At 37.4% G+C, this 27268-nt stretch overlaps 3 protein-coding genes across 5 annotated transcripts; 1 reads left to right on the forward strand and 2 right to left on the reverse strand.

Moving 5' to 3' along the window:
• Nucleotides 1-74: 74 nt before the first annotated feature.
• LOC127441676 (uncharacterized protein C1orf21 homolog) lies at nt 75-12865 on the reverse strand. Of its 2 annotated transcripts, XM_051699328.1 has the most exons (7): nt 12730-12838; nt 7052-7150; nt 6357-6495; nt 3342-3427; nt 3188-3252; nt 3026-3086; nt 75-1142 (listed from the first exon to the last, which is right to left on the reverse strand). In XM_051699328.1, the coding sequence occupies exons 3-7, from the start codon at nt 6445-6447 to the stop codon at nt 1104-1106; spliced, it is 342 nt and encodes a 113-aa protein (XP_051555288.1). In that variant the 5' UTR covers nt 6448-6495; nt 7052-7150; nt 12730-12838; the 3' UTR covers nt 75-1103. The 2 variants fall into 2 exon arrangements, with proteins under 2 accessions (XP_051555288.1, XP_051555289.1); XM_051699329.1 differs by lacking the exon at nt 7052-7150 and having other exon boundaries at nt 12730-12865.
• Nucleotides 12866-14575: 1710 nt separating this feature from the next.
• LOC127441674 (vesicle-trafficking protein SEC22b-A-like) lies at nt 14576-20576 on the forward strand. Its single transcript, XM_051699325.1, has 5 exons — nt 14576-14781; nt 14985-15094; nt 17727-17887; nt 19162-19308; nt 19997-20576. Exons 1-5 carry the CDS (start codon nt 14707-14709, stop codon nt 20149-20151), a joined length of 648 nt encoding a protein of 215 aa, XP_051555285.1. The 5' UTR covers nt 14576-14706; the 3' UTR covers nt 20152-20576.
• Nucleotides 20509-25324, reverse strand: LOC127441675 (U3 small nucleolar ribonucleoprotein protein IMP3-like). Of its 2 annotated transcripts, XR_007897352.1 has the most exons (8): nt 25067-25324; nt 24784-24891; nt 24604-24678; nt 24404-24483; nt 23962-24013; nt 21490-21547; nt 21342-21414; nt 20509-20827 (listed from the first exon to the last, which is right to left on the reverse strand). XR_007897352.1 is itself a non-coding variant. In XM_051699327.1 (7 exons), the coding sequence occupies exons 1-7, from the start codon at nt 25201-25203 to the stop codon at nt 20801-20803; spliced, it is 552 nt and encodes a 183-aa protein (XP_051555287.1). In that variant the 5' UTR covers nt 25204-25323; the 3' UTR covers nt 20509-20800. The 2 variants fall into 2 exon arrangements, 1 of the variants encoding a protein (XP_051555287.1); XM_051699327.1 differs by lacking the exon at nt 21490-21547 and having other exon boundaries at nt 25067-25323.
• Between the last annotated feature and the right edge of the window lie 1944 nt (nt 25325-27268).

Below are 27268 nucleotides of genomic sequence, written 5' to 3' on the forward strand. Positions count from 1 at the left end.
CTATTTATAAGAAAACTGAATGTAAATGTCAAGCTAACTTGTGATATCAACCTGTTTAATAAAACAAAATGAGGATTTGAAAACGATATGACCTTTAGATACTATAACTGGTGTCTCTAAACACGACTCTGCTAGATGCTGAGATTTATCTGTCATTCAGCCGTATTTAAAGGGATAGTTCAACCAAAAATGAATGTTGTTTCATCATTTACTCACTTGTTCCAAACCTGTATGACTTTTTTCCTTGAAACACAAAAGTGACCTTTGTTCCTTACAGTGCGAATGGTTACTGAATACCTCCTTTTGTGTTCCAAATAAATGACAGAATTTTTATTTTTAGTTGCACTGTCCCTTTAAACCTCAAGACCAGCACTGAAGGAACTGTGCTGCACTCATCTAACAACAAATCTAGTGACGATACATACAGCACCACTGTCCTGAGCATTGCAACACATAAAAGAAAATGTCAAAAAAAAAAAAAAAAAAGACATAATACATTTGTGGGTGAAAAATACTTTGCTTACATAGTACAAAAATCAACAACACACACACTGGAATGCTAGAAATGGTCTTGTGTTTGTCCATTTGCTTTCATTTTTGTCTTAACAGCATGACCTAGACAGAGAGGACATGTTGTCTCCGCTTCGTGTCCACCACATTCCTGATGGTTCATGTGCTGTCTTTAAGTATGTAGTGTCCAAAAGTTGTCCATCTTTAAAATTCCATGCGAAATCCAGGACTCTCCGTTATGTGTAGTCTATGAGAAGGAGAAGGCTTATGGGTAGTGTAAGGCAAGGGATTAAGGAACAGTCTGAAAATGGCATCCCATTCCAAACTTGGGAAAAATCCAGTTTCTTAAACATGGCCTTTCCATGCCCTCCTACCTCATAAATACTAGTCCTCAAGAGTCTCAAACACTGACCGGTAAGACATCTGGGAGAAGTGTGTAGTATGTAAACTGAGGCAATAACAGGGTTTGCAAGTGACTTTCAACCCTGCTATTAACCCTTAATAATTAGCATTTATTGGGTGAGGGGGCATGGAAAGGAGTCTTAAAGAACATTAGGGCAGGATTGGCTGCGGTTGGCCCAAATCTCAGCATGCTATGTCATATCCTCGTCCTCCGAGCAGTAGTCTCGTCCCTGTAGAAGTGAAAGTAAAAATAAGGAAAAGGTACCTTTGCAAACAGGAATGAATAAACAGTGGTGTTGGGAACCAAGAACCGGTTCTCAGAACGGTTCCATTTAAAAAAAAAAAAAATCAGAACTTTATAATTTTCATGACTTTTGGTATCGTTAAGGGTTCATCAATGTGCCGTTTTCTGCAGAAAACCATCCTTAAATAGTGCATTTCAACTGCAGCGCTGTCCCGCTATTGAATCTAGATCTTGTCCAGAGTAGTTTCCTCAACTAATGACCCTACTGAGCCATTTTGTATTTCATCTACAGCGTTCAACATAAAACGCTACCGGTGAACTCCAATTCCTGAATGAATTACTGGCCCAGTGTTTCTCAACTTGTGGGTTGCAGGTCTGTTTGGATAGGGGACAGCAGGGAAAGAACAATGCCAGGGTTCTTCCTCTACTGAAATTTTCCCGAAGCCTAAGCGAAACCACGGGCCGCAGAGGCAAATTTAATGATATTCATCTCGCGTTCGGCACTTTATACACACTAAATATGCTTCTCATCTGAAAACATGATGCGTTTAAAGTCTGGTTTTCACGCAAGTGTGCAGTGCCAGAAACCACAGAACCTCTTGCGCCAATGATCTGCTCTGCTGGAACCTACTGTATCTCTGGAGCACTGGCATGTCAACTGGGCTTCCCTCGATATTGTGGCGCAGACCACAACACTGATGCGACCCATTTGAATTCTAGTTTGGACTGCCGCAACATGCTAAACTGCACTGAATAGGAAAAGACACAACATTGTGAATGCGCCAAAATAAAGGGTTTTTCAAATTACACATCATCACGCTTACTAAAATGAATCACGATTTTGCATAGTAACTGTGATATTTTTACAATAATAGACACTGCTGTTGGCTGTACTAAAAGGTTACGTTCACACCACTGCTGAATGTGGCAAAAACTGATTTTTTCACTTATGTGACACAGATCTATACATTTTATGACAATGTGAACAGCTAAAAGCACTTTGAATCTGACATTTTCAAATCCAGTCTGGGCCACTTTCATATCTGGAAATAAATCGGATACGTATCGGATTTTTTCCGATGTGCCTTCAGTCTGAACAGCCAGGTCAGATTTAATGTGATTTTTTTTACTTCAGTCTAACTGAACATTCGCCCCTTGCTCGCTTAATTTACCGCATGATATGCCTGTTATGATTTAAATCCTTTAATTTCAAGTCATCTTTTCCAGTAAATGCAGTCAGTTCCTTTTTAACAGCGGTTAGTCTGAATTTCACATAGTAAAAAATGTGCTTGAAAACATGCACAGTTAGATTTAGGCTCTTTGCTCATGTCACTCGTGCAGAAAACTGTTTCTATATTTCTCAAACTGTATCAAAACGCGAATGCAAGTTTGCAGTTTTTGATTTTACGAGTTCTCGCTCATAATATTACATTCTTGAGCTTCAATGGTAATTAAATTCCACCATGCTACTATTAAAATTACTTTAAAAATGACTTTATTATGAATTACCATCTGGTCTTCCATCACTTGCTGATATTTTATTAGCAGTCGTAGTGTGCATGCGTTGAACGCATCCGTATCGGCTAGCGATCAGAAGAGTATACTTTTACGTGAGACAAAACAGCACATGGATAAATCAAGTATACCCTAGCCTTTACTGTGTAAAGTATCCTTAAAGCTTGTGAGACAGTGTACTGTCAATTGGCAGTACATATGTGAAGTTAAAGATATACAATCAGAACAGATTTGTTAAAAGACATTAAAATATGTTCTCAAAAGTACTAAAAGAATTGTTAATGGAATTGTTTCAGAAGTGGAATCAGAATTGTTACATTTCTTTCATTCCCATCCCAAATGCACTTCACCCACCTTTTCAATCTTCTCATCCAGCATCCTAAAGAACTCCTGCTGGCTCTCTGAAGAGTGGATACTGAAGGACAGTCAAGATTTAGTAAACATTCATCATCTTCTCATAACTTCTCTCCTTATATAATTCTGGTACTCAAGAGCAGAAACCAAACACACACTCACCTTATCTTATTAATACTTCCGGTGGCATCTTTATGCATGGCCTTGTGCAAAGTTGTGCTCTTTTCCTGAAATGCATATATAGAAAAAAAAGAAAAGAAATATTCTGAATGTACATAGAAAATGCATTACACTGGGAGTGTGCATCAATCTTTACCAAATTCTCTTGGTTGCGTGTGTTCTTGCGCTCCTCTTCTCCATGCATGTACTTCACCTTCTCAACTCCTTTCAGTTTGTACTCATCTATAACAAACAGAGAGTAAGCTACGTTACTTAAGGTTGCTGGTTTGAGCCCCACAATAATAAGCCATGAGCTATCGCCATTGTGACCAAAAACACTTAACCCCACGTTTCTGCAGTGATATAATAATAATTTTTTATCACACATTTGCACATATACAGTGAAATTCTTTTTTTTCACATATCCCAGCTAGGCTGGGGTCAGAGTGCAGGGTCAGCCATGATGTGGTGCCCCTGGAGCAAATAGGGTCAAGGGCCTTGCTCAAGGGCCCAACAGTGGCATCTTGGCGGTGCTGGGGCTTGAACCCCCAACCTTCTGATCAGTAACCCAGAGCCTTAACCACTGAGCCACCACTGCCCTACATAATTGTCCCTGTAATAAGTCACTTCAGATAAAAGCGTCAGCTAAACAGCTATTTATTCCTTGCACCAATAGGAAAGAAAAATGCTTTTTTTTCCCTCAATACATTCCAACTAGTGTAATCGAGCTTCAAATCATGATCTCCAAGAAGACTGCAAATGGCAAGGTTTAGTCAAAAAGGAGTTACATTTTGATCTGTTTTTCACCCAGAACCATTTGTATTGCTTCAGAAGACATTGATTAAACCACTAGAGTTGTATGGATTACTTTTATGATGCCTTTGTGTGCTTTTTTAGCACTTGAAAGTGTTGGACCCCATTGACTTGCATTGTGGACAAAATGGACAAAACACCTAATGTCTCCATCAAAATGTCTTTATTTGTGTTTGCAGAAGAGTGAAAGTCACATGAGTTTAAGATGACATTAGGCTGAATAAATAATGAGAGAATTATAATTTTTGGGTAACTACGCCTTTAATAAGTGTATTTTCAGACTCTCGAAAATCGAATGTTTGACATTGTTTTTATGTGAATAAATAGATGTACGTTTCCAGTTAAACATTTTTTCTACTTCAGACCTTTATTTTATTGGACAAGAAAAAGTAGCTTCATACCATGTGACATCCACATTTGGTTTTCGACCATTGAATATGTGTAAAATGTAAAAAATATTAGATGGAGCAACACTGAGACCCCCATGTCTCTGGGATTTAACCATATAGAGCCTTAAAAAAATTACGATACAAAAAGGAAACCAGAATGAACCAGAAATTGAACCAGAATTTAAAAGAATATTATCCTCCTGAGACCCAAGTGTGACTGCTGTGTGCATTTTCCATTTCCTTTTTTGATTTCTAACAAATAGTCCCTAATTAACATGCAATATATATACATATATATATACATATACATACACGCATACATACATATAGCAGGACTAAGTTGTGAAATATTAAATAATACAATCATTTTTTATCAAAGTGTTTATTATGTTTCCAGGAGTATTGGTTATTCATGTTTTTAAGACGTTACAGACATTACAGCTGATTTTCTGTAAAGCTGCTTTGGAACCAATTTTTTTGAAAAGCACAAATATAAAAACTATACAAATAAAAATTATTTGACTTTTATGTTACAATATTTTTTCTACTTTGGCAACAAAATCTCAATGTTCTCTCTTTGCACTGTCAAACGAACAAATGACAGCCAGTGCTGAAGCATTTTACCAATCAGAAATTAGCATAATCAATTCTGATTCAAAGTAACGGCCAGCATCACTGCCAACCATGTTAAAATAAAATTCTGAAGCTAAGTACTGATTATCATTGTCCCATATCTGCCAACCATGTTAAGTGGTACAAACATCATCTGCATCATCTGAACATTTGGTTGGATGTTAGGAGTGAACGCACTTGGCTGAGGATGCTCCCTTGCTCCCTTTTTAGTGAATGACTTAACCTCCAGTGTGCTATCTGTCTGCACTGGTCTCAGAACAGTTCGAAATGCACCTTATTTTCATCCTAACTCCATATAAAGCCTCTGAAAGCAACATTTTTCAGCTATTGGATGAACCTGTTGATTCTCAATGTGATAATACACAGTAAATATGGGATTTCTAAGGGGAAAATAGCTCTATGATCCACTTTAGTGGTCATTGTGTTTATCAGTGTGCCGTTTCGAGATAAATTGGTCAAATTTTTAAAATGGCATATCGGATGAAACGATTAAACTAGATGTTACTGTTTTGACTCAAACAGGTTTCAGTGTAAAAACTTAATGAGGTTTCTTACCAGATGTATTTATGTTGCCGTTTCTCTCAAAGACAAACTTCACTGTGATCAGCGCCATATTGTTTTGTCACATGACTCGGTGCGTCAAAAGTTTAACCCTTTACTGACAGCCCAGATTCTTCTGAACTGAGATCAGTCAGTTTAAATGAAATTAAATTATGCATAGCATATATTGAAGACAAAACACACAGTCCACGCAGAAGGATGCGGGGTCACATGAGGTTAAGATAACTTTAATACTTCTAGATTTATAGGCACTCCAACTTTGGAAAAACAACACACACAAAAAAAAAAAAACAAACAAAAAAAAAAGAGTTTCTTTCCATTTATGGACTCACACCATTGGTACATATTGTAACAAGCTGCGCTGAAGTCACTTGATTTTTCTGAAACCTATCTTGGTGTAAAAATAAAATCATGATGCTGTCACCTTTCTAGTGTTTTTTTTTTTTTTTTACTTGCAGTTTGCTCCAAAATCATAGGGCGAAATTTGTAATTTTGACCCCATCTACAAAGTAATGATTACTCAGTAAATATTGATCAGTGGCATTTCATATTTTGGCTTTAATTATCATTTATTTTTAGTTTTCACCAGCAAAAAAAATATCATATGGTTTTGAGTGGAGGACATCTGAGTTGACACAGAATGACCCTTAAAATAGTTTTAGTGGATGTGGTTTGATATTTCACACTGCTTCACTGCTTGAAATGTTGTCAACTACCCAGAAGAATACTGACGCATTTGACCTGAAGGTATGTGGAAGTACAGCTGAGATACTGACCAGAGAAGGCATCTCCATTACTGTAGGCCTTTCCCCGGCCCTCTTCATCACTGGGTACAGATGACAACTGCTTGGCTGAGGTGCAGCCCATCGCCTCACTCCCTCTCCTCTCTTTCCTGCATGGCACTCTCTACTGCACCTGACCACAGCAACACAAACAATACAGTTTGACAAATGCACGTATGAGTTTGCATAGGAATGCAGCAAAAATACAAAATATTAAATGTCATAATAAAGCATTCTACATAAAACAGACTACTTTGGCTTTTAAAGGAACTAGATTATCTGTACTGATGCACACTGAACTTGAATTTCATATCTGGGAGTGTCACATTTGTGTATCCTGCTTGTGCCGAGCAGCTGATATGAATGTGGGTTAATAGGCCGCAGACTCAGATGCTGCTGATGTGTTAGGTTATCAATGACTTCTGTTTAGTTTCTGTGGAATAGTGAGGTCTGATCCTAAGTAAGACTGAAAATGACATGATGATATCATGCTGACAAAAGAAGAGAAGCCAGACAAACGGAGTTTAAGATTTAATGCATAAATAAAAAAACTGAGGTTAACTACAGTATAATCAATTGAATAACTTGGAGTAAAAAGATTGGTCCCACACTGTATTATGTTTCTTGAACTACTATGTATTTAAAGGGACAGTTCACCAAAAATGATAATTCTCTCATCATTTACTCACCATCATGCCATCCCAGATGTAGGGATGGGAATCGTAAGGAATTTAACGATTCCGGTTCCTTAACGGTTCCAGTAACAATTCCAGTAAATCTTTTAGTACCTTTTTAAAAAAGAATTGTTTGAAAATGAGAAATGCAATAGTTTTTGCATTTACTACCCTCTGCTGTCCGTTACCAAATGATGAGATCATTTCAGATTTCTACAGAGCAGATATATCAAATCAGAAATATATTTAATACAGTTCTTGTAAAAGGTGTGTTTGCAGACTTTGAGACATAAATACAATCCAATAATAGATCCTTACTCTATTTTAAATAAACTAATCTACACCAACATGAAATGTGATGGCATATTTCATGAATTCATTTATTATTTTATAAAATTCCACTTATTACAACAAATATTGTGTATCTTTAATTATACATTGTCATATGAATAACCAGTCATTAACTACACTGCTTGATTTAATAGAGATGCAGGTCATCATTAAATAAACATTAACAGTTCCAGAGACAGTTTAGACTGTGTTGTTTGTAGCCTAATGTTGTACTTCAGGCTTGTGAGATTTCAACAGTTCTTTTTTAATTTCGAGTTGGACATTCATAACTTGCACATCAGTATAAAGATTACTTGTATACTGGACTATAAATGGAAGCACTGTATGTTTCAAAAGAACCGGCTCATTAGAACGATTCTTTCGGGAATCAAACTATACTGGAAGTGCATATGTTTCGCGCTGTAGATTCAAAAGAGCTGGCTCGAGATCGTGAATCAAATACACTGGTAGCCCTTTTCGACCGACTTGGTTCAGGGGTGGGTTCCTAGGCCGGTGCGAATTCTCGAACTGGTACACACGTTTCCACTGCAGAAAAGGCAGTTCCGGGATGGAAAAGTTGGTTCCGCGCCAGCCCCAAAAGCTTGCTGGTCTCAGCCTTTTCCACCGAAATGGCGATAGTTCGCGTGCCGAGCCTGTGCTCCGCTAGTTCTGGAGCCTTTCGTAAGCCGGCCACGCTTTTCCACTGACTTCAGAACCAAATGGTGACGTCACAACAGTGTTTGTTTACAGCTTTTACTCTTGTTTTTGAGGACATATTTAAATATACGGAATAATGCAATCGTTATTACATTGCTTAACAAGATTGTCAGAGACGACATCTATGCTAAAGACGCCAGGTAATGTAATTAATTACATTATTTTGTATGAACTATGGCTTAACTTGCCAAATTCTGTAAACTGTAACAGTGGAATCATTATTAACATTGGTGTAGCAGATGGTTTTATTTTGATTTTTGCCATTGCATATAATATTATTGGTTGAGAATCCCACCGTTTTACTTAAAAGATAGCTGCGATCTTCCAAACTTAGTGAGTAGCTGGTCAAAAATCCCTTTACAGAACAAAACAATGCACAAAATAAGAGGACAAAGCTAACAAAGTTGGCAAACATAATAACTTCAGCAGCAGAGGACACTGGCGATTCTGTTTTCATCTCGAGCGTGACTGGCTGAATTTAATGTCCTGTTTAGATGCGGGGGTCTGGGTAGCTCAGTGAGTATTGATGCTGACTACCACCCCTGCAGTCGCAAGTTCAAACCAGGGTGTGCTGAGTGACTCCAGCCAGGTCTCCTAAGCAACCAAATTGGCCCGGTTGCTAGGGAGGTTAGAGTCACATGGGGTAAACTCCTCGTGGTTGCAATTAGTGGTTCTCGCTCTCAATGGGGCGCGTGGTAAGTTGTGTGTGGATTGCGGAGAGTAGCATGAGCCTCCACATGCTGTGAGTCTCTGCACAATGAGCCACATGATAAGATGCGCGGATTGACTGTCTCAGAAGCGGAGGAAACTGAGACTTGTACCTCCACCACCCAGACTGAGGAGAGTAACTGCGCCACCATGAGGAGTAGTAGTGGGAATTGGGCATTCCAAATTGGGGAGAAAAGGGGATAAAATATAATAATAAAATAAATTTTTACAAAAATGTCCTGGTTAGTTAGCAGGCTGGTCGTGTCCGAGTCCAAAACATTATTGCTCCGTCTACTGTCGCTTTTGTTTAGGTCCTTCTTACGGTCCCTGCACTCCCTTAAGTGTTTTTCAATTTATTTATGATTTGATCAATTGTCTGATTGAAGCCGGCATGCATCATTTTGTGTTGGATCTTCTCGTAGACGATTTCCCCCCCATTTGCGATCTCTTTAGTTTATCTTGGATCTTCGTAAATACCATATCGCAAGTGTAGCACTCGTTTCGTCCGAGTTACCTGAACGCTTTTGATGTCGGATAATTTTGTGGGTTTTTTATTGTTTTTATAGAGTGAAGTAGTACTCTTTATTGCAGATGGTAGCAACTGTTGTTGTTTGGGAAACTTTTGGTGATGAAACATTATCCCACCCTCCGCACCCTGCCGTAATTAGTTCCTGCGTGGAGACCAGCAAGCTTTTGGGGCCGGTGTCGAACCAGTTTTCGGCCCCAGAACCGCCTTTTCTGCAGTGGAAACACACGGAACAGTTCAAGAATTCACACCGGCCCAGGAATCTGCACTCAAACCATGTCGGTGGAAAAGGGCTAGATGCAGGTGCAGGAATGCAGGAACCGATTACATCTGGGTGCGCCTATCATAATGATTCGTCACCAGGATTTTCTTTTTTACCAAACAACAGTAGCTACCGCCTGCAGCAAAGAGAACTTCTTTACTTAATATCAGACAATTTAATCGGTCCTATGTAGCTGATCTCGTTATTACATTTGCCAACTTTGTTAGCTTTCTTTTCACACTTCTTATATTATGCTGTGCATTGTTTTGTTCTGTAAGGGGACTACCTACATATTTAGGGAGATTGCGGCTATCTATTAAGGTAAAACGGTGGGATTCTCAATCATGAAGTAAACATAATATTATATGCTATGACAAAACCCCAAATATAACCATCTGCTACACCAATGTTAATAACAATTCCACTGTTTATAGTACTTAGCAAGTTAAGCTGCATTAAAAAGTTCATACAAAGTAATATAATTATGTTACCTGTCATCTTGAGCATAGACATCGTCTCTGGCACTCTTGTTAAGCGGTGTAATAACCTTGGATTGCATTTCTCTGTATGTTTAAATATGTCTTAAAAAACAAGAGTAAAAAAAGATGAACACAAATGGTGTGTTCAAGTCATGTCGGAATGATCATATTTACAAGTTAAGAGCACATGAACGCCACCACAAAGTTGTAATTACGAGTGGGAAACTCTGGATTTTCTTTTAGCACCGACTTTCTGAGTTGGGGGTGTATCGATTATAGAATCATGGCGGAAGTAAATTGTTATTGGTAATGATTCCGTTTGCATTGCGGATTTTGACTGTGCAGTTTATTTGTATGCTTTTCTTGTACTTTTAATGATGAATAACAATAAACCTTATTAGCAGGTTTATGAAGCGACAGGCTTGTGCAACAAAACAAAATTTCCGATGACGCTACATTCCAGAAGAATGCTAAAATACATAAATATTTAATTAATTACACACCTTATGTGCGCCTATGCTCTTCATTTTGTTGCATTGATCCTAAAAAAAGTTTCCTGTCTTATGAAGTCTGTGAAAAAGAGAGAATGAAATATGAAATTACAAAACGGGTCCATTCTTTCCAACTAAAATCACTTGAACGCACATCGCATCGTATCTACGATCTCTGACCTCGTACATACGAACTTCCCAGGAGGACTTGAATGCAGCAAAACATTACAACGTGCCGTGTTTGTTTTGGGCAGGTGAGGTAGTCTGTCGTAGTCACGCAAAATTACCACATAGCCACGTAACCCGTTACGTCACCTTTCGGTTCTCAAGCTCAGTGGAAAAGTGCAGCCGGTTTGCAATAGGCTCTAGATTGCCTCGGTCGTGAACCAGCCGAGCACAGGCTCAGCACGGGAACCATCGCCATTTCGGTAGAAAAGGGCTATGGTAGAGCTGTGTTTCACGCTGTAGAGTCAGTAGAGGGCAGCGCTGCTGCAGAGATGTTCTGCTGGAAACACTGTCAGATTATTTCAGGATGGTGTTCCAGCCACGTCAGCAAAAAAATTGCATGCAGGAGAACTGTTAAAGGAACCAAAAGTCACGCAGATCATACGATTCCGGTATTTGTTCAGAACCGGTTCTCAGTTCCCAACCCTATCCAGATGTGTATGACTTCCTTTCTTCTGCAGAACACAAATTATTATTTTTTTGAAGAATATCTCAGCTCTGTAGGTCCATAGAATGCAAGAAAATGTTGACGCTCCAAAAAGCACATAAAGGCACCATAAAATTAATCCATAAAACTCCAGTGTTTTAATCCATAATCCACTTCAGAAGTGATGTGATAGAAACAGATCAATATTTAAGTCATTTTTTACTATAAATTATTCTCCCTGCCCAATAGGGGGCGATATGCACGAAGAATGTGAATCACCAAAAACAGAAGAATGTGAAAGTTAATGTGGAGATTGACTGAGCAGGGAGGAGAATATATAGTAAAAAAGGACTTAAATATTGATCTGTTTCTCACCCACACTTATCATATCACTTCTGAAGTCATGGATTAAACCACTGGAGTCTTATGAATTACTTTTATGCTGCCTTATGTGCTTTTTTGGAGCTTCAAAATTTTGGCATGCATTCACTTGCATTGTATTGAACAAAAGAGCTGAGAAATTCTTCTAAAAATCTACATTTGAGTATAGAGTTCAGTTCAGCAGAAGAAAGGAAGTCATACATATCTGGGATGGCATGAGGGTGAGTAAATGATGAGACATGTTTCAGTTTTAGGTGAACTATCCCTTTAATTGTTCAAATAACTTTGGGGGCCACTGAAAATGTAATTGATCTACATTCCATACACATGCTTTTTTACATGAATAAAACTTTTTATCAACGTGGCCATTATTACCGAAGCACTTGTCTTTGAAATAGCATAACATGACTTTTATTTTTTACTTGAAGACGTTTTTTCGTGAGCATAAGTTTCATCCAATCAGAGCACACATGCAGCACGTCCAGCTGGAGGCTCGCGCATAAAGGGCCCCTTGTGTGGCATCAAAAGAGCTGCATGCAGTGGCAGCCAATCCAATGAGGCTGAACTAATCGCTCTCAGAGGTGGGAACCGTTCACATACAAAACACAGCGCTCAAAAAACACAAGTGACAACTGTTCTTATAACAGAAAGATGAGCTGGGATGCTGAATTAACAGTGTAATGCATTTGTGCGAGAAACATGCAACAATAATAATATCCTGCAAGCAAATAGTAAAAACTATATTCCCACAAAATGTCCATGGTTGGGGTTATCTTTCATAACTAACATTAAATATTGATGCAAGTGAGCAATGTGGCCTAGTAGTGAATGTGTAAATTAATAAACACTTTTTGGCTAAACAAAAAGCATGCAAGCACACACACTGGTTGTCCCCGCTGAAATATATCCACTGTACATAATCATAATCACCAAAAGGCACGAACTGATATAAATGTGTATTTACAACCAAAACATCTTCTATTGTGGATGTGGTGTTTTGTTGGGAATGTTGACCACCACTACATAGGAAACAACAATGGTCGCGACACAAAGGCATATTTTACTTGATTTATTAAGAGTTATATACATAGAATGATGCACGGACAGAGTACGAGCATAATTAACGACTTTAAGCAGCTGATCTTACCTTCAGTGCAGATGCAGAGGTTAATCGTGCTGTTCGTGATCAGCAGCAGAGAAGCGTTCAATCGATCAGCTCACAGACGAGAAGAATCGATGCATCGAATCATCGATACGGTACGCGTGCACAGACAGAAGTGCTCGAACACGATTGCATAGATTTTATTCAAAAAGGTTTAAAACCAGATACATTTTCATATACACTTTCTGTGATGCTAAAAATAAATCGGCACTGTATATATTTTAGGACTGTTAATTTATTAAGATTTTTAAAAATGTATTAGCTAATGAACATTTGATTGTGTATTTTCATTGTGGCTTTCATGTTTGGTTTTTATGACTTTAATAAATCAAGAGTAAAAAAAAATAAAAATTAAATAATAATAAAAAAAAAGGATTAGTCAATTTAAGACACTGAAGGCTGTACTAGGCTGCCAGTGGATATACTGACTTACTGCATGTCATACTTTCCCAAAATGTTAGGGCAGTGGGTGTTTTCAGACGGTTCCTTACGCACGCGGGGCAATGAAAGCGCATCTGGGCGTATGCTGGCTTTATTCTAGAGCTAGAACAAACATTGACTGTTTGAAGTCAAATGTTTTTTTCCCCGTATAATATGGTTATATACTCTTTAACTTAACTGTGCTAATGATGTATTTGTAAGATTGCCACATCGAGATAATGTCGAAATTACGTGATAAATACTCACAATTGCGCCTTTAAATCTTGCAATTGCGAAATATAAAGTTGAAATTGAGAAAAATAGAGTTTTTATCACGTAATTGCGAGTTTATTTATCGGAATTACAACTTTTTTCTCGTAATTGTGAGTTATAAAGTCGCAATTGTGAAATAAAAAAATCAGAATTACCTCTTTTTTTTTATTATTATTACCTGACGGCATCCGTCTTCTATATTCATACAGACTGTTCAATGCATTAAAATGAAAACCTGCCTGACCATGTTTCTGAATTCCAAAATCGAAATCTGTCTGTTTAATTAAAAGATAAGAAATGTACATTATTCGCCAGAGATTCTTTTAATTGTTCAGTACCTCCGCGGCTCTATTATAAGATGGAGCGCAATGGCAACGGTCCTAACGTGTTACGACAGTACGTCACCGTTTGCGGATACCTCACGAATGAATGGGGAGAGCCGTAAACTGAGACCTACCTGTTGCAAAATTGCCCGTGTCTTCTTTTATAAAACAGCAATTTTATCGTAATAAACTTCTCACATAATTCATTCCAAAGGGGTTATTTATTGTAAAACAGGTTGAAGATTAGCGGACGGGCGGTCAATTCATTAAGTGATGAGATGTTTCCTCACAAAAGCAGTTTATTCAGCACACGCGAGAATCTCCTCCATAAAAAAAACGGCCTCTAGCCTCCTCGCCAGTGTACCGCCCGGCATTTTATAGCTCCATGGTACCGCCAATGAATGTCTATTGGGAGCGCCGCGTTATGCTGTTTCATGTTAAAATTTTAGACTCGCCGTAGAAGGTCTTAGAAAGTTTTTATGGGCTACCGCTACATAAATGTAATTCTTATGTAAAAGCGCTTTATGTAAAATTCCCATTTTAACTACATCTCTGTTGGGCACGAAAAAACAAACAAAACAAACAAAACAAAACAAAAAAAACAATCCCATAAATGTCAATATTTATTATCAATGTACAACTTATAATAGTTGTTTCTCTCTGGCTGCTTTTCATATCTCGTTTCTGTTTTTCAATACACTTGTTTTATTTTTCTAGTATATTGTGTTAGATATTCTTGATATTAATAAATAAATAAATAAATAAATAAATAAATAATCGGAACGTTTGGAATGCGAAAGCCGGAGAGAATTTGAGGTGACACAGCCTCTTCCGGCCAGCTCATCTGAACTCTGCTGTCAGTTCAAATGTGTCACTTTCTGACAATCAGTCAAATAATCCATCGCTTCACTTTAAAGTAGGCAGAAGAAAGAGAAACCTGGTCAAAATGGTGTCACTGACGATGATTGTTCGTGTCGCCGACGGACTGCCACTTGCTGCATCAATGCAAGAGGATGAGCAGGTCTGAATGCACCCATGTCTACACACATAGAAACCAGTGTAAAGAAGTGTAAATAAAGTTCAAATACTACAGCTTACTGTCTAATCTAAATCAGAAGATGCACTCAAATGTTTTAGTTACTTATTGACTGTTTGCTTCTTTGCAATTGTGATAGTATCGCACTTTCATCAAGTGAAAATGAGTTAAAGTTATGCTCTGAACAGTGTGGACGAGACTTGCAGAAGTATCAGAGTCAAGCCAAACAACTGTGCCGAAAACTCAACGAACAGAGTCCTGCACGGTGCACTTTAGAGGCAGGTGCCATGTGCTTTCAGTAAGTACCAACACACACGTAAACTCCATTGAATTAAAACGGAATTAAATTCATACAGCTGCTGTAAGTGTAGTTAAAATATAATTTTTTTTACTACGAGTTACCCATAAACATGCAATTATACATCAAATGGGGTATTTCCAGAAACATTCTATACTATTAATTAATGTTTGACTTGCCACATATAGATATTGCATTAATTATTTAACAAATCAACTTTAATTTTATGGTGGAATATCTAATAATTTCCCAGAAAATATTCTCATTTACATCTAACATATTTTGAAGTCTTCACAATGGAGCCAAACATCAGCAGTGCTGGGTGGATTACTTGTGAAATGTAATCAGGTACTGATTACAAATTACATGACAAAAAATGCAATCAGTAACATAATCTCATACAGAGCATTCAGAAAGTATTCAGACATTTTTTCCCACATTTTGTTATGTTGCAGTCTTAAGCTAAAATGCTTTAAATTATGTTTTTTTTTTTTTCCCTTTTTTTCCCCACATCAATCTACACCATACCCCATAGTGACAAAGCAAAAAATGCACATTTATTAAAAAGAAAAAAACTGAAATATCGCATTGACATAAGTATTCAGACCCTTAACTCAGCACTTAGTTGAAGCACCTTTGGCAGAGATTACTGCAAGTCTTTTTGGGTATGATGTGACAAGCTTTGCACATCTGGATTTGGGGATTTTCTGTCATTCTTCTCTGCAGATCCTCTCAAGCTCTGTCAGGTTGGATGGGGAGTGGTGGTGGACAGCCATTTTCAGGTCTCTCCAGAGATGTTCGATTGGGTGGAAGTCCGGGCTCTGGCTGGGCCACTCAAGGACATTCACAGAGTTTTCCCTAAGCCACTCTTGTATTGTCTTGGCTGTGTGCTTGGCTGTGTGCTCATTGTCCTGTTGGAATGTGAACCTTCGGCCCAGTCTGAGGTCCTGAGCGCTCTGGACCAGGTTTTCATTAAGGATATCTCTGTATTTTGCTGTGTTCAGCTTTCCATCAACCCTGACCAGTACCCCAGTCCCTGCCGCTGAAAAACACCCCCACAGCATGATGCTGCCACCACCATGCTTCACCGTTGGGATGGTATTGTGCAGGTGATGAGTGGTGCCTGGTTTACTCCAGACATGACGCTTGGAATTGAGACCAATCAATTCAATCTTCGTTTCATCAGACCAGAGAATCTTGTTTCTCACAGTTTGAGAGTCCTTTAGGTGCTTTTTTGCAAATTCCAAGCGGGCTTTCATGTGTCTTGCACTGAGGAGAGGCTTCCATCTGGCCACTCTGCCATAAAGCCCAAATCGGTTGAGTGTTGCAGTGATGGTTGTCCTTCTGCAAGTCTCTCCCATCTCCACACATGATCTCTGGAGCTCAACCAGAGTGACCATCGGGTTCTTGGTCACCTCTCTTACCAAGGCCCATCTCCCCCTATTGCTCAGTTTGGCGGGGCGGCCAGCTCTAGGAAGAGTCCTGATATTTCCAAACTTCTTCCATTTAAGAATTATGGAGGCCACTATGCTCTTGGGAACCTTCAGTGCATCCAAATTTATTTTTTAGCCTTCCCCAGATCTGTGCCTTGACACAATCCTGTCTCTGAACTCTGCAGGCAGTTCCTTTCACCTCATGGCATGGTTTTTGCTCTGATATGCATTTTCAGCTGTGAGTCCTTATATAGGCAGGTGTGTGCCTTTCCAAATCATGTACAATCAATTGAATTTGCCACAGGTGGACTACAAAGTGTAGAAACATCTCAAAGATGATCCAGAGAAATGGGATGCACCTGAGCTAAATTTCAAGTGTCATAGCAAAGGGTCTGAAAACTTACGTCAATGTGATATTTCAGTTTTTTCTTAATAAATTTGCAGTTATCAAAAATCTGGTTTTTGCTTTGTCATTATTGGGTATGGAGTGTAGATTGACATGAGAAAAACATAATTTAAAGCATTTTAGCTCAAGGCTGCAACATAACAAAATGTGAAGAAGAAAAAAAGCAATGGGGTCTGAATACTTTCTGAATGCACTGTAGATACAGTTTTTGGAGTAATCTAATCTGATAACGTTTGATTACTTTCGACCTAATTCTATTTTATTTTGTCACATGCATTTGAGTAGGATAATAATTTTAACATAAAAGTACAAAGAGGAAGAAAATGTATTCCATTCTTTATTACTAACAAAAAGAGCTCCTTTTGACTTTTTTAAAAAGTGCATTAAACATTACATGAAATAAATAAACATTAAATCTAACCGCAATGACTTTGCTAGGACAAAGCTTTCATCTAAACACTGAAACACTTTTAACCCTTACTGCTTACTGATAGTCCATCACCTATTCCAAAGCTGAGGTGCAAGATATTATCTTTTGAACAGCAAGAATATTCTAAAAGAGAATTATATTTGAAAACAGCAGAGTTCCACGAGTCACACAATGTATGTTCATGATTCACAATTTCTTTGTAAATTCCTCATCCTGTCATTCCAGTTCCAGATCATGTGGGGCATGGGCCAGTTCTTAATTTCTGAATTTTTGCCCCACCTTGATAGACCCATACAGTATATAGTTTGTGGTTGATGTGTATCTGGTTGTGATCATGCTTCAAAAACTCTCCTTGTTTTCTAGCTATGCCATTGAGAAAGGAGTGTGTTACCTGGCCTTATGTGAAGCAGGATTCTCCAAGAAACTGGCGTTTGCCTATCTGGAAGATCTTGAGGGGGAATTCAGTGAGCAGTATGGGAACAAGGTCCCATCAGTGTCACGGCCGTACTCCTTTATTGAATTTGGTGAGAAATATCTAGGTCATATCAATGCAATTAGATTTTGGTCCACACATTCACTAATTATATAATTCTCATGAACACTAACTGAAAGGTTTTAGGTTCAAATCTTGCAAAGGGTTGATCCATGAACCAATCACCACTGGGTCCTTGACTAAGACTCTACAGGTTACTTCAGAGGGATTGTATCTGCAACTACATTAGTAAAATTTGTTAAGACAAACTTTGAAATTGGTTTGACAAAACCTTGTCTGAAAGTTTCAAATAGTTTTAAAAGCTTGAAGTTTGATGGTTATACAGATATTACTGTAGGACAAACAGCTAGCTAGCTAGCTAGCTAAATAGTCAGACAGACTGTCAGATAGATAGATAGAGAAAGAACAGCAAGAAAGAGAGAGAGAAGGCATGTTAAAGCAGATTGAAGGCCTTGTGTGTATTTGTTTACATTTACATTTTTTGACCGTTGAAGTTTAAATTATCGAGTATTCCGTTGGCCCGTTTGAACATTCTGTCAATTTAAGTCTATTGGATTTATTGAAGATTTGATCGTCTGCTGTGCAAAAAGCATAAGTCTGATCAGTTAAGAAGGATATAGCACACTAAGTCAGAACAGTCTGAAGGTCTGTGCCAAGTTTGGTGGATGTAGCCAAAGTCTTTCTAGCAAGTCAGCCCACTGTCGGCCATCTTTGGAACACTCTCAGGAGGCTATTTCCAGTCATGCCAGTGTAGCTCCTATCTACTTGAATGGAGAAATCTCAAAAACGGTTGGTCAAGATTAAGATCATATTTCAAATCATCAGTAAAATATGACTACACTGGTATCATAAATTTGTGCTTCTTTACCTCACATTATGCTAAAAATCAAAATTTTCCCGGCTTGTATAGCTAATGCGCATGCCCGTTCCCGAGTTGATTGACAGGCAATGTCTGTATCTAAAAGGTGATTGGTGCTTCTAACTGTAAGGCGGGACTTCCTGTCTACATCCGTTGACCGTTGGGCGTTCAGAGCTCCTTGGTTGAGCGTTCCAATTTCTCCCATTCATTTGAATAGAAGTGGACAATCTGCTAAATAATCTCTGATGTAGCTTGTTTGCTTTAGTAGGAGTTACAATTGATAGTTTTGATCTTAGTTTAGGGACTTTGGAAAAACCCTAAACAATTTATGTAGAACAACAGTATGTCTGCTTTGTCAAGTCAACATAATGTGCTTTATGAAGCATCGGCAAAATTACCAGTAGTAGATTGACAAAGTAGTCTGTAATATTTCCATTTCTCCCCAGACACATACATACAGAAGACCAAAAAGTCTTACATTGACAGCAGAGCACAAAGAAATCTGGGAAGCATCAATTCGGAGTTGCATGATGTCCAAAGAATCATGGTTGCCAATATAGAAGAAGTGCTCCAGCGAGGAGAAGCCTTATCTGGTGAGTCAACACTTCATTTCTAACACTTTCCTCAGTCATTTATAGGTATAGTTCACCCAAAAATGAAAATTTTGTCATAATTTACTCACCCTTATGTCATTTATGCAAAACACAAATGGAGATGTTTTAATGAATATCTTGGCTCGCCTTTTCAACACAATGGCAGTGGATAGTGACTCTCTTTAAAGCATAAAAAGACCCAAATGTATCATAAAAGTAATCCATGCGACGCATACGTCAACTTCATGCAATCTCAGTATTGTTTTTCAATTAAATGCCACTAATTATGTTGGCTTGACATCTACAGACTTGGCTGTTATTTCCAAAATTTCCAATTGTAACTCATCCTAGACATAGAGCTTTCAAGCTACATCCACCAAATTTGGCACAGACCTTCAGACTGTTCTGACTCGGGTTGCTTTGTCTTTTCTAGCTGATCAGACTTACAGTTTTCGTATAACGGACGATTGGAAATCACCAAACTCCCATACCTATACTCCTTCAAATCTATCTAGCAACACTCTAATGAGCTAAAACACATTAGCAATGCCTAGCAGCCACTTAGTAATGCACTGTCTATAAGGCCTGTATAATCTTTAAACAAGGCTTTGTCAAGTAAGCATCAAAGTTTGTCTTGACATACTTTAACTGTCTAGTTGTTTACTGCCTTAATTCTGTCTTTCTGTAGCTTTGGATTACAAAGCCAGTAACCTGTCCAGTCTGTCTAAGAAGTACCGCAGTGATGCCAAATATCTCAACACTCGCTCCACATATGCTAAAGTGGCGGCAGGTGCTGTCATTTTCATCACACTCATTGTGTATGTACGCTTCTGGTGGCTGTGAATATAAATGACAAATTCAAGAAACTCTCAGGGCCATGCTTGAAATATGGTTCTTCATGGCCTTTCGTTTATGTCTGTTCGAGAGACTGAATGTAGCTTTGCTCTGTAAATGGTGTAAGTTTTGTCAAATTCCTAATGCTGTAGTCTTTATACAGTTCTACCCTAACATTATTTATAGCCGTAAGTGGAAGATGTCAGTAATTTACTCGTATTATTGTAGTCCTGCCTCTTCAGTATGTTTATGAAAGAGGTCTTACTGAGCTATGCAAAGTTTATGTGGTGTCTACAGGAAATCACACCAGTGCCTGGTGGAGAAATGTGTGCATCTGTGATAAAGTGCCCAATACTAAAAACCAAATATTTTTTATTTGATTTATTTGTAAAAAAGTAACGTTGGTTTCGGAGTAAAAATTATGACAATTGTAAGGTTTACTGTTTACATATTATTAATTGAAAATACTTCATGCAATACAAATGTCACACTTAAATGCATTTCACTCTCTCATTCATTCACTCAACATGTTAAAGATAATTTATGTCAGACAGGGTATGCATTTTATTTACAATAATGATGTAAAAGCTGCTTTTGGTGCATAGACCATCACGTCTGGTGGCAAGTCAATTCCATCCCATACTTGGATGCAAGTGCTTTAGATCATAAGGTCAAAGTCATCCCGCTGCAAGAACAAAACTGTGTTAGTACTAACAATTCATTGGCGTGCACAAAGCAATTATATTATACATATTAGGGCAGTCAATCGATAAAAAATGTGAATTACATATGTTGATTAAAAGAATCGCATATCAATATTTGCTGAGAAAGGCCCCCTAAATAAAGAACTTTAAATATAATGATCAAGATAATTATAAATAGGCTGTAATAATTCAGATCATTCTAAGATATTACATTACTGTGGCAGACGAGTAAAGCATTGATTAGACAATAAACAAAGTTGCTTTAAATGTCAATACATTATTGGTTTTGTTAACATGTAATTGAATATAATGGCCGCAACAGATGTGTACAGTGTAGACAGCATTATTAATTATAAATTCAAAGATGCTTTTGATGTGACATGCCGCTCGTGCCAGGCGCAGACGGGGTGTTAAATGTTGATCTTCTCTTGAAATAATTTTAAGATGATTCAATTATTAGGTCTATATATAAACTCAACAGGACAATTTACATACCTCCTCATTGTAGTTCATGACATGCTGTTTGATCTTGGATGAGTCCACCCATGTCACAAAATCTTCCATACACCTAAAATATGGACATACCTCAGTATTTCACAATAATGTAACATTTATTTCAGTTACCAGTGTGGCACATACTTACTTCATGTGAAAATTGAAATTGGTGTCAGAAATCAAATCGAAATGTGCTTTATCACCAGCTTCCAGTATACACAAATATGACAGCGACAGAATAATTAAAATTAGCATAGAAAGACACACAAGAGGTAAGGGTGTGTACAGGTAGACTGAATAATGTGAAATTATACAAAAGTGTATATATATATATATACACACATACACAGTGCCTTGCAAAAGTATTCAGACCCCTGACCAATTATCTCATATTACTGAATTACAAAGGGTGCAGTGAAATTTCGTTCTGTTTGATATTTTATTTTCAAACCCTGGAACTCAAAAGCAATTATTGTTAGGTGACATTGGTTTTATGTTGGGAAATATATATATATACAGCTGCCAGGTTACACTGATGAAAGAAATTGCCCTAACGAGGACACAATTACTTCAATCAAGTTGAAATCACATTTTCTGGATAAAAAAACCCATTGTTGAAGAATCATTGGTCAGGCTGTGAATCTGAAGGAAAATGAAGACCAAAGAGCATTCCACAGAAGTTAGAGATAAATTTATAAAAATGCATACAAAATAATATCCAAATGTTTTGATATCCCTGTGAACACAGTTGGATCAATAATCAGGAAGTGGAAGCTGCACCTCACCACCCAGGTACTGCTAAGAAAAGGCCGTCCCTCAAAACTCAGTGCTCTAACAAAAAGGAGGCTTGTAAGAGAAGCCAACAATCATTTTGAAGAAGCTATAGAGTTCAGTGGCTGGGAGTGGAGTAATGGTGCAGCAGTCAACCATATCAAGAGCACTGCATAACGCTGGCCTGTATGGGAGGGTGGCAAGAAAGAAGCCGTTACTCAAAAAGTACCATCTGAAAGGATATGAGTGACCCAGCTGTGATGTGGGAGAAGGTTTTATGGTCAGATGAGACCAAGATAGAGCTTTTTGGCCAAAACTCAAAGTGCTATGTGTGGCGCAAAACTAACACTTCCTGTGCCTCAAGACACATCATCCCTACATGCTGTGGGGATGCTTCTCAGCATCTTGTTAGAATTGAAGGAAGAATGGATGGAGCAAAATATAGGGAAATACTGCAAGAGAACCTGCTTCAGACCACTGAAAAACTGAAGCTTGGGAGGAAATTCACATTTCAGCATGACAATGATCCCAAGCACAAGGCCAAAGCAACATTGGAGTGGCTCAAGAACAAAAAGATAAATGTGTACAGTGGCCCAGTCAAAGTCCTTATCTCAGTCCTACTGAGAACCTGTAGCACTATTTGAAAATTGCAGTCTACAAGCGTCATCCAACCAACCTGAACAACCTGGAGCAAATCTGCCGAGAAGAATGGGCCAAAATCACTTCGTCATTATGTGCAAAGCTGGTACATATGTACCCCAAAAGACTTGAAGCTGTTATTGCAGCAAAAGGTGGCTTGACCAAATATTAATGTGTGGGGGTTGAATACTTATGCAAGCAAGATATTTCCATTTTTTTTATTTTTCATAAAAATATTTCCCAACAAAAAAACAATGTCACCTTACAATAACTGATTTTGAGTTTGTGTTTTAAAATAAAATATCAATCTGAATGAAATTTCAGTGTACCATTTGTAATTCGGTAATATGAGAGAATTCGTCAGGGGTCTGAATACTTTTGCAAGGCACTGTATGTGTGTGTGTGTGCTGTTTTATATGTTTTTTGCAGTGGGTATCAGGAAAAGGCTATTGAGGGTTATAGAGTGCAACAGTGCCCACCCACTTTTTCAGCTATCTTGGTTCCAGAAGTATTTTTCCCATTTATTTCTTCCACAGACTTTTCATAAACAACTAAGACATGACAAAATCAACCTGCTCCAAAGGTGAATCACAACATTAGAAACTTTAGATTTGAAGCAAACAAGTATTTCAAAATCAGACAAAAGTACAAGAATGTGTCCTTCACATATTTAATGAGGGAATTAACTACAATTTCATAAAGCATTTTAAATAATGTTATTGAATTAAAATGGGAAAATATAAAATAAATTTTAAACTTGATTATAAGTATAAAAACAATAAATGTAAATTTGATTGCAAAATATTCAGATATACAAATATACTTTATACAAATATACAAGTAGTTTGAGAGCATAGGAAGACCGACTCGATTGTGTCATTCTCAGTGCATCATGTAAGTGGACGGTCACTGCATAGCTCTTGTGGTGTGCTATGTTAGCCATGATTCTCTGATTGGTGGACCATTTCCCTAAAGGATCATGGGTAGTGTAGAATTCTGCTATCAAACATGATTTCTAAAAAAAGTAACTTGAAATAACGCAGGCTGATGACTTCAACAGAAGCATATATACCATCAATTAACACCCTCTGAGCTAACGGTAGGTCTGTCTTTGAAGATTACGTTATTGTTAAAGATTAATTTGCCAATGGGAAAAATGAGTGGGATTTTTGCTTCTTGAACTAGACTGTTGTGCTCTGTTGTAACTTACCTTGTTACAAGACATGCAGGATCAGTGACGATCTCAGGTCCAACACGAATATCTGTCACTCAGTCAAGAAGTGTGACTCTACCCTCCCTAGCAACCGGGCCAATTTTGGTTGCTTAGGAGACCTAGCTGGAGTCACTCAGCACGCCCTGGATTTGAACTCGCGACTCCAGGGGTGGTAATCAGCGTCTTTACTCGCTGAGCTACCCAAGCCCCCATTACAATATGTTTTTATAGTACAATGACCTCTTGTATGTCAAAAGATCAAGGAAAATTTAATTCCTCATGTCATGACCCCTTTAATTACTTGTCAAATTAAATATGAAAATCAATCAGTACTGCAGTTCATTTCATATAAAGAACATCACCAGGGCAAACTGAGAAACATTGTTTTTAAATTGGAAAATAAATATGTTCGCATCTGTCAATCATGGCAGAAGGATACGGCCTTGTTCAATGAAGGTTATGGCGGTCTTCAGGTTCTGAGCCATGCGCAGCTTCAGCATGATTGTGGGAAGTCGTCTCCTAAAGATAAGGAAAAGAATCAAATTTTGCCTTCATGTTCCTCTCTTAGTAGTTTGTATGCATTGTATGCTATGTATTGTATTGATACTGACTGTTGCACAACTGTGTATGGTGCAGTACCTGCAGAATGAGGATGCACTGACATCATTTGCAAGGGAGAGATTCTGTTTGGTGGGGATCAAACCGATACTGTAACTGTGGGGAGACGAAAGTTAACACGTTACATTCAAAACATTCATACACTGCTGTATTTACAGATGATGCCAAAGATGCAAAATGTCAATAAATTCCAATACTTACAGTTTTTCCAAAAGGAGCATTGTGCTTTGAGCTCTGAAACCATCTTTCTCATCCAAGTCCCTTATTTTCTGGGCTAGTTCTCTGATATTTCGACTTAGTTTGTTGTATCTAAAGGGAGATAATACAAGTTTTAAGATTTATAAGTAGCCACAAACATGACACATCCATTCTCTTATCTAGATTGTGAACATAGATTAGGCTAAGAGAGACACAGGCTAACAACACACAAATGTGCTTCATATTTATCAATACAGATCAGATTGTTTGTGTTATTATGACTTACTTGGTATAATCTTCCCTCTTCTCAATATGGTATTTTCGCAGCACTTTCACCTCGTGCAAGTTATTGTCGACCTCCCAGTTAATAAAATCAACTTTTTTCAAGAGCTTCTGCTCGTGAAATTTCAATTTACGGACCATTTTTTTTTTTTTACTAAAACGTACTAGATTTGCTGCCAAGTGTGTGACTGACTTCTGATTACCTTGTTCACATTAGCAACCACCGGAAACACATGTAATCTTCATCTACGGTGAGATTCTGTGGCGAAGCTAGCTCTACTCTGCCGTCTAGTGGCCGGGCGGAGAAAAGCACATTTCTTTTTATTTATTTATTTATTTATTTATACATTCATTCATTGATTTATTTACCATAATGGCACACACACACACACACAAAAAAAAAAAGGAAGAAAAAGAAGAAAGAAAATAAATTAACATGAATAAAAAACACACATTAAATTGTCGGGAGTAAAGTGAAAATTATTAGTATTTAGAGAATGAGCTTCAAATATTCCAAGGGTGCATTTAGCTTTTTGGATTCTTAAGTATTGTACACATCTCAAAATAATGTATACATTTTTATAAATTGCATATTTGTGGATACTAGCATTACTACTTGGCCATTTCTGTTTATGAGTGCGGTGTTTCCTATAATAAATAAATATGAACGCAGCAGTGTGACATGTTCATTATTGTATGACAATTAAAAAAAAGAAAAAAAGAAGAAATTATTTTTTATTTTTTTACTTATATTCTATAAGTATACTTGGAGTTTTTATGACCTCATCACATTAATTGAGATACTACATGAAGCATTTATACTTCAAAATTAATTTCACTGCAGAACAATTTAAGTGAACTTGTGAAGGCAAATAAGGTGATGATAGTTATCTTATTTATTAATTTATTTCAAATTCGCACCAATAAAATAAAATAAAATAGTTCACTATGCCAATGTTGTTAAAGGTACACTCAGTAAGTTTTTGTTTGTGTCATCTTGGACTTACACTGACATCTAGTGGTGGATGCACCCAACTCCCTAGGGGGGCACTGTCATACCCTAGGGGGCACCAGAATCTCCACCGGCTGCCCTTACTCGCATGTTATACGTTATTCAAGGACCCTGTAGCATTCGTGTCTGAAAATAAATAAACAAGTGTATTACCATGGTGCTTTTTGTGAGAAATATAACAGAATAGGCTATTACTTGTGGTAAAGGAAAAATTGAAAAAATAATGTACAGTATATACTGTATATACAAGAAAATGATTAATTCTGTTAATTCTGTCTAATGCTATTTTCTTCCTAACAGGTTGTGAGTGAAACAGATATTGCCCATGGGTGAGATTTTTCTAATATGACTATCAACTTTAATACACTTTTCATGTGTCATGTTTAACATTATCTTAAATGAAAAATAAAAATGATTGTAAGTATACTCACATCATGCATTAGACAATTCTAACCACTTCCAATGTTACTACCAACATCAACACACTTCTGTAATGTTTAATATGCTATTTTTACTTCAAATATAAAAGACTGTGATTTAATTTTGTGGTTATTGTTTGATTTACTGTGCAGTAAATTAAAGTATTGAGTAGACTTGGTGTTCTTCTGGTTAAATTCTGGGAGAATACTGGCATTTAGTCTAGTAACCACATATGGGCCACATAAGGGCCTTAACAGAACTTCTGAAGACATGGATTTAACCACTGGAGTTTTATGGATTACTTTTATGCTGCCTTTATATGCTTTTTGGAGCTTCAAAGTTCTGGTCACCATTCACTTGCCCTGTATGGACCTACAGAGCTGCAATAATCTTCTAAACATTTTCATTTGTGTTCTGCAGAAGAAAGAAAGTCATACACATCTGGGATGGCATGAGGGTGAGTAAATGATGAAAGAATTTTCATTTTTGGGTGAACTATTCCTTTGTTCTTATTGTTCATTTGAAATATTATTATTTTTTAAACATGTAATTTACATGACTTTAAATGTCTTGATATTAAGTTTGCTACACAAACACACATCTCGATCATTTAATTTAAGTTTAAACACTCTACCTATATTTAAACTTTCTAAATGATTAAACACTAATTGCAGAATCAATTAATGATAAGTTAAATAAAAGAAGTGACCTTAAATAATAACAAAAAGACACTTATGTAAATTTTCTAATGAATGGGAACACACCCTTATCGGT

The sequence above is a fragment of the Myxocyprinus asiaticus genome, chromosome 5, assembly GCF_019703515.2.
Source record: "Myxocyprinus asiaticus isolate MX2 ecotype Aquarium Trade chromosome 5, UBuf_Myxa_2, whole genome shotgun sequence".
NCBI lineage: Eukaryota > Metazoa > Chordata > Actinopteri > Cypriniformes > Catostomidae > Myxocyprinus > Myxocyprinus asiaticus.